Raw genomic sequence first — 8,281 nt, forward strand, 5'->3', positions numbered from 1 at the left:
AAACCAAACCAGCCACAAACAAACCCCAAAACCCAAACACCATTATGGTGTCAAGTGCCACCAGCACAACAACTAAATAAAACAAAGGTGCTCCCAACAAGCATCTCTCTGGGGTAGAGCACAGGGCTGTTGAGCAAAGCTCAGCCCTTTGCCAGGGATAAGATACTGGGTGAAATATGGTCCCTTGGAGGGTGGTGACAGGAGCCAATCAGTGCTGTCATTTCTCAAAAAACAGCCCAAGATCCTGAAAATCCTGAAAACCAGGCGAGCATATTGATCCTGCTTGCCGAATTGATAGCTGCACACACAGAGGTGGTGGTGCATAGCCACAGCATTGGTGTTTTTTGGCCAGCTGGTGTCTCTGGAGGTCTCTTGTCCCATGAAGCACCCGAGGCTACTTACCTTGATGATGGATATAGCCAGTAGCATGGCTGAAAGATTTACTAGCGGTGCCTGGGCACTAATGCTACCTGCTTCTTCTTCTTAAGGAAAAGATACCATACCATCTGTATCTCTTTTCTCGATCACTTTTATTTTTCCTGATTTAAACTGAAACTGAGCACCAGTTCTGCTATTTTTGTTCTGTTGTATGTTGCAACTCAGGCAGGAAAACAGCTCTGCTAATTCACAGCCTCGTGCGTTATACACACAAAAAATACATCTTTTGAGTCATGTTTTTAATGGTGCCTTGTAAATGAATAATTCAAAAGTGAGCCCTAAATCCAGATCCTGCAGTTTCATCCAGAACATATTGCAAATGCTCTGAGACTAGGAAACAGTTCTGAATCTGCTGCAGAAGGAGACAGTGAGCAGCTGGTAAACTACTGGCCCTTAATGAAGCTCTACCTTATTGCAGTAGCTCCAATTACTGCAGAACTTAATTAGTTCGTTTTACCCTTCCAATCTGGAAAGACCAAACATTGTCTTGGGCAGCCACTGTAATTATTTCAGCTTCTTCATTGCTGGCCATTAAAGCTGAGTTTGGTCTCTCCCAGCAAGATATGTGAAGTTTGCCTTAGATTTGGGAATGCCTGCATCGTGTTACACACAGATCTTTTATGTGACTGCCTGATCTTAGAGAAAAGTAAGGGTTTTTTGTAGCAGTTGGAAGAAGTAGTTCATGCCACGTGTAAACATGGGTGCGAATGGCACAGAATTTTTAACAAAGCAGTGAGGATACTGAATTGATTTGTTCAACTGGGGACTTGCCCTAAAGCTTTTTGCTGTAACTGTTGCACAGAGGTATGTGATTGTTTTGAACTGGGTGTGCAGGTTACTTTGCTTCTCTGCTTGAAAATACACATCGGAAATAAGGGAACATTTTCATTTGGTGACAAAACAAATGTATCTTGGGTGCAGAACTGCTGACTGAACTGGTAAAGTTCTGTGTAAATGAAAGGTAGTGTTAAGTGTGTCATTTGTATTGTGCCAGCCTGATGAATGCCCGACACTGTGGCCACTAAAGGGCAATTTTAAGACTAATGAAACATGCCATAAAGTCAAAACTCTGCGGCAGCAGCCAGAAATTGTTGGCATTTACCCACCTGACAAATGTGGCTGCTGAGTATTAAAATCCTGTGTCAGCTGACAGCCAAATTGATGGTTTTTGAATGTTAGGTGTTCTTCGCAGAAGAAAACAGTCCAGCCTTCAGCACTTAAAACTATTGGGTATTTGAACAGTGAAATCCCAAAACAATTCATTAACTCCTTCCACCCTTATGCAATAAATTACTAAACAATCTACTAATCACCTTCCCCCCCGACCCCGCTCTGCCCCGAAAAAAAACCCTTATGCAACAAATTAAAAGAAATTGTAGCTAAATCAAATATTATTATTAACTGGTCTGTTCTCCCTAAATAGCAGAATTGGTCTTCTGAAGCATTACAGGCACAAGGGGTAGCCAGTTGCCAAGAAATCTAGGTCTTTGTTGGATGTCTGATGATTGGCTCTGTCGTGAGCCAGGGGCCAACTGATGAACAGTATCTGAGACCTGGTGACCCCTGCTTTATACTTGGCTGCTCCAAACCAACTGCACTTAAATTGGCAACTTAGACTAAGCTTTAAATTACAATTTCATAGTAATAGTCTTAATAACTGTGCTTAGTGCTGTGGTGTTATGAGGTCACTTGGTGACTTTGAAACTAGTTGTTTTTTTTTTTTTCCTGTGTTCGGCTGATCTTTGATTAATATTTAATACCAGGATCGAACATAAATATTTTAAGGTACATATTGCAGCAGTGCTATTAATAGTAACTTCAGGCAGCCCCTGTTGTGGTTTTAGTCAGCTTTTACAGTTTTATAAGATCATCTGAAATAAATTTACATGGGCAAACTTCTCACTTTCTGTTCTTTTCTGATAAAAATTGCTGTCTTAATGCGGCAGAATTCATTCCTTAACCTCATGTTTTCTGTGAGCGAACTTAGGAAAGAAGAATATATTTATGCTCTGGCTGGTTCATTCATTGCTTTACCAAATGTAATACATTTCTGGTTTCTGTGAGCCTGTATATGGGCCACAGCAACCAAACCATTGGTTCACACACTTCAGAAAGGTTGTATAGAGCCATATTTTATTTAGGTCATTCTGTAGGATAAAGAGAATAAGCCTCAGTTACACGAGTCTACCTGTTTGATACAGAAATTAAAAGCTTTGCTGTTGTTTTAAACCAGTTTTGCTGGGGAGGACCTTTGCTTAAAAAAGCATTTCTGTTACAGGACATGAACTTGATTGACATCCTTTGGAGGCAAGATATAGACCTTGGGGCAGGGCGTGAAGTTTTTGATTTTAGTCAACGACAGAAGGAGTATGAACTCGAGAAACAGAAGAAACTTGAAAAGGAAAGACAAGAGCAGCTCCAAAAAGAGCAGGAGAAAGCCCTGCTGGCTCAGCTGGAGCTAGACGAAGAGACAGGTGAATTTGTTCCTGTTCAGCCAGCTCAGCACGTTCAGTCAGAAAATACTGAGCCTCCAGTCGGATTTTCACAGGTAAACCCTTAATATGTGTTTGTGAGCGTGTTCAAACCTTTTTCCATTCACAGGAAGACATAATGTTAGTGGTTATCTAAACTGAATTTGCGTTCGTTGCTGTGATGGAAGATTGTTCAGTTATGCAAAGATGCAGTTAACATTTTGTCATAACTTTCCTATTTAGACCACACAGAGTTCAAAACCAGAAGCAGAGGCCTTGTCCTTTGATGACTGCATGCAGCTCTTGGCAGAAGCATTCCCATTTATAGATGACAATGAGGTAAAAATGCTCAATGCAGCGGTTTCACGGGTGGTCTTCTAGGGGCTCAGTCTCATGTCTTTTACTAAGATTTGTTTGCAGCATAATACTGACTTGTGATACGATTTGGGTTTTGTCCTCAAGCTGACTCCAGCTGGAGTAAAGCAGTGTAGTGGGCTTGAACTAAGGCTGTGTCTGGAGGAAGTGGAGTGGTGCTCTTGTGTTCCTTCTGCTGACCGAATCCTGCAGCCAGGACTTGGTGTGTAACACCAGCTGGTGACAACCCTCCCAGTTACTGCAAGGAACAGTGGTCAGTTTGTTACAGTGAGCTTCCTGCAGCCCTCTGGAGTCAGTGTGTTTGGGTTGCTCTGTTACAATGTGCTGACCCAGACTGATGTGTAATACAAAGTTGGTTTCTGAGTGGGGCTTTTTACTGTGTTGTTTGGGGGAGTTAATTTGGATTTTTTTATTTTTGTTCTAAACACTCCAGGCTTCTTCAGCTGCATTTCAGTCACTGGTTCCTGCTCAGATCGATCGCAACCCAGCCTTGATTTCTTCTGATGAAACTCAGCCACCAGAATCACCTGCTCTAGATCCACTTACTGATGTGGAAAACATGCAGAACATAGACCAAGTTTGGGAAGAATTATTGTCCCTTACAGAGTTACAGGTAAAGGTTTAGTATGATAAGCACCTGAAAAAAATAGTGTGCTGTTTTGTATTGTATTTTGGAGAAGGCAGTAAAATAGCATCTTAACATGATAGTCATAGTCACTGTGTGTTGGATCCTACACCTGTAGGATATCTGGAACTCAATTTAAGCTTTATTTTTTTAATAATATATTGAAAAACACATAGGAGGAAGGAAACCAGTTGTTTATCAAAGGCCTTAATAATACACGGTCTGTCTTCCCAATCAGAACTTCCTCATGATTAGCAAATCACTGTTTGTCTCCACATGCAACTCATTGCGGTGTGATCATGGTTTAAATTTCAGCTGCTTAAAAATGGACACTTCTGAATTATGTGTCTGCAACAGGAATTGCTTCCGTGAGAGTTATTGTAAATGGTGTTTTTTTCAGTGTATGGTTGCGTGAATCATTTATAGTTGCATTCAGCTTTTATCTGAGGAGAGAGAAGGTTTTGTAAAGATGATGATAACGTATATTTAGGTTATAGTTACATAACTACTGCTTATATATGTTCAGTAAGAACTAATTGTGTAATGTACATGAACCGAATATTTCGAAGGAACAAAGGAGTCACTTTGCTGTGATCCTGAACTGTGCATTACGGAGGACATCCAGGGTTTGGGGCTGGGTTTTTTTCTTTTCTCCTATCCTTATGTTTCTATTTATATTTTCCTTAGATTTGACTATAACATTGAGTAATGTTACCGTAGAACATCATCATGCTTTGGCATGATGCAGCTCTACTTTATGCTGTTAACACAAGAGCTGAATGCTCGGTAGAATGCCTGTAAATTGAAAACACTGAAGAAAAGTGTTTGCCGGAAGCGAGTGTTTTTGGGCCTCTCTGCATTTTCCTTCGTCTTCTTGTATCTTTCAAAATGTCCTTAGTTCCCTAATCTTACCCCACTGTTAGGTTTAAAAGCCCCACATAAGTAACAAGGGCAGTTGGCTGTGGAGGGGCAGCAGCAATGCTGAAACTGCAGTAAGAGACCTAACCAAACTTCATCTGTTGCAGTAATGCTGAGTAGTGATGGAATAATCTTCTGAAAGCAGTGAGATAGGTCAATTGAGAGCATCACCTTTCACAAATTATGCTTGAAGAAAAGAGGGATTAAGAGAAAAAGAGCTCTCACATTCAAAACTTTAGCTTAAGCCTTGGACAATCTCTGGTTAAATATCCAGTGTATGGTCCCTTCTTAAGAGAAACAGAATCATTTTGGCCTAATTCTTTGGGGACAGCGGGCCTGCTCATGTCAGCTTCAGTGCAGAAACTGCCACCCCATTGGAAAGAGCATGGGTCTTGTAGCCAGTGGAAGCCCATCACTGTAAGTCTTGGGTGCTCACACTGATGTGAGCCAGCTTAACAAAATGGTGAGTTAATGGTTGCAAGGCTTCATGTTAGTGCTGTCTTTACCGAGAATTACATTTCTCTCCACTGAGCAGCTGTCTCTTTCAGTACATCCTAAAAGAACCTTGGTTTTCGAGGAAATCTATCACATAGCATGAAATCAGGAGTACTAAAAGTAATTGTTTGCTAGAAATGCTCATTAAGTAACTTTACATTTACTATACTCATGCCATTCCCAGCAGAGGCACTTGTGAGATGTTCAGACCCAGCAGCTCCAGGATCCCCGCGAGCAGTTTTACCAGAGCAGGAGGGCTCCATGCAGCTTCCATGTAGTGTTGTTGGCATGGGTCTCTTAAGCATCTCATCAGGAGTTTGAGAGACTCTGCTCTCTGAATCTAACTGGCTTTGTCCAGAATGCATTGTTTCATGCTCTTGCTTAGGTATCTAATCTTCTTCCTAGAAAGCCTCCCCTTAGTAAAAGTGTGTTGTAGTCACCTAGGTTACAGCAGTGTTGTAAGACCCATGTTAAGTGCATGTTGACTCCTGAAATATTTAATGTTTGTAGCTTATAGAAAAAGGTTTTATTGATTGGAGATGTGTTGCTGAACTTCTCTTTTGCGTTTCCCATGCAGTGTCTTAACATTGATAATGATATTCTGGCTGATGTAAGCACAATCGCAAGCCCTGAAACCAAGTCAACAGAGATGCACAACAGCTACAATTACTACAGCTCATTACCCATCATGAGGAAGGATGCTAACTGTGGTCCAGAGTTCCTGGATAATATTGAGGGCCCCTTTTCTGGCATTTTACCACCAGAAGACACCAGCCAGCTGAGCATGAGCTCTTTAAATGACATGTCCCCCTCAAACTCTGATTTCTGTGAGGATTTCTACACCACCTTTATTGACACAAAGGCGAACGGTGACGCAGCAGCGACAAACACTATCAGTCAATCACTTGCAGAGATTCTAAGCAAACCTATTGATCTTTCTGATTTCTCACTGTGTAAAGCTTTTAACAGCAACCACTCAGGAACCGGACCAGAATGCAATGATTCTGACTCAGGTATTTCATTGAATGCAAGTTCTAGTATAGCTTCGCCTGACCACTCTGTGGAATCGTCTGCCTACAGAGATAAGACTTTTGGCTATAGTGACTCTGAAATGGAAGACATGGATAGCAGTCCGGGAAGCGTGCCACAGAGCAACACTAATGTGTACTCACTGCAGTTCCAGGATCAAGTGTTCTCTTCCGTGGGGCCAAGCACTCAAACACCAAGTTTGCAGTGTACAAACACGCCAAAGAAAGAACCCCCTGCCAGCCCCGGCCACCCCAAAGCTCCCTTCACAAAAGATAAACCTTCAAGCCGCTTCGAAGCTCATCTCACACGAGATGAGCAAAGAGCTAAGGCTCTGCAGATCCCTTTTCCTGTTGAAAAAATCATCAACCTCCCCGTTGATGACTTCAATGAAATGATGTCTAAGGAGCAGTTCAGTGAAGCCCAGCTTGCGCTTATCCGAGATATACGCAGGAGAGGCAAGAACAAAGTGGCTGCTCAGAACTGCCGAAAAAGAAAACTGGAAAATATAGTGGGACTGGAGCAAGACTTGAGTAACCTGAAGGATGAGAAAGAGAAATTGCTTAAGGAGAAAGGAGAGCACGACAAGAGCCTTCGTCAAATGAAAAAGCAACTGACCACCTTATACCTTGAGGTCTTCAGCATGCTACGTGATGAAGATGGCAAGTCTTACTCTCCTAATGAATATTCTCTGCAGCAAACCAGGGATGGCAATGTCTTCCTTGTTCCCAAGGGCAAGAAGTCAGAGACTAAACTCTGAAGGGCAGCACAGCTGGCTACTGCTCTCAGAGCTGTTATTTTTGTACCATCCTCCTGATAGTCTTTACCGTGAGGTGGAACGCAGAGTTCGGTAGTGTTTTTCAAGTAATTCTATGCAATGATGATTTAAAAGTTAATGATTAGTTTATGGAAGATGCAGGTTTAAAACTAATAGTGTAATGCAATTGGAGGTATGCAAAATTTGTAATCTCACTTTTATAACAGATGTTTTCTTCTTATAGCACCACTTTGACTAGTTTCCATATACATGTAAATATTTAAAGATACCATATTTATATACTGTTCCTATCTCTTGTTATATTCATAGATCTATTTGAGATATATATATAAAAATTATTTTAGCCTTCTAAATATAATTTCTGGTAAGACAAACAGCATGGCTTCTGATCCTTTTTTATAAATACACAATAGGGTTTGTTTCCCATTTTTCTTACACATTTATACTTGCTGAATATTTAATATATGATTTTAATTTACTATAAAAGTTGATACTTAAAGTTTGATTTTGATTTATCAGTTCATTAAACCTTTTTTTTAACTCCATGCACATTTATTCCCCTGAAGAAGGGAACTCCTCCCTAGTTTTCTAAGGTGTAAGTCTTCATGTAACAAATATTCTTAATAACCAGAGAGATGTATTGCACAGCACTGTCAGCATTACTAATGCCTTGTGCAGCATAGTTCTAACTGCTGTTTTGAAGGATTTTGTGACACAGAGGTTTGAGTATCTGCTAGGTTTATGACATTTGTGTTTTGCCCTTTGAACACTACCTAAATTCACGATGCGATCTTTCCTCCAAAGGCATTTAAAACCTGTTAATTCAGTCACTATCAATCAGCATTATGTGTTTTTCCAGCTAAAGATTCCACATACTTTTGAGTAACCGTTCCGGATGTGCACTATGTGGCTCTGACGGATGCTATTGCTTCGGAGCCCGTGGAAAAAGGCGCACCGGCAGCCAGCCACCCGCACTGCCTGCAGCCTGTGCTCAGGCAATGGGAAAGCAGCGTGGAGCTTAAATTATGATCTCTAAGAGAGTAACAGTCGGGTGACCCACTAGCATTGTTTGGTTTGCTCTTTGCATGGACTCGTACTTGATCATTGGGGATTTTTTGAATGCAGGAAATGCATTCAAAATTTGAAATCCACATG

General features: G+C 41.2%; 1 protein-coding gene across 1 annotated transcript; it reads left to right on the forward strand.

Annotated features, from left to right (window-relative positions):
• The first annotated feature begins 2,719 nt into the window (after nucleotides 1-2,719).
• Nucleotides 2,720-7,366, forward strand: NFE2L2 (nuclear factor, erythroid 2-like 2). Its single transcript, XM_010018962.1, is given in 4 exon segments — nucleotides 2,720-3,001; nucleotides 3,162-3,248; nucleotides 3,718-3,897; nucleotides 5,900-7,366. Coding segments are annotated over 4 exon segments (1,758 nt in total). The 3' UTR covers nucleotides 7,109-7,366.
• Nucleotides 7,367-8,281: the final 915 nt, after the last annotated feature.

The sequence above is a fragment of the Nestor notabilis genome, unplaced genomic scaffold (assembly GCF_000696875.1).
Source record: "Nestor notabilis isolate BGI_N333 unplaced genomic scaffold, ASM69687v1 scaffold7287, whole genome shotgun sequence".
Lineage (NCBI taxonomy): Eukaryota > Metazoa > Chordata > Aves > Psittaciformes > Psittacidae > Nestor > Nestor notabilis.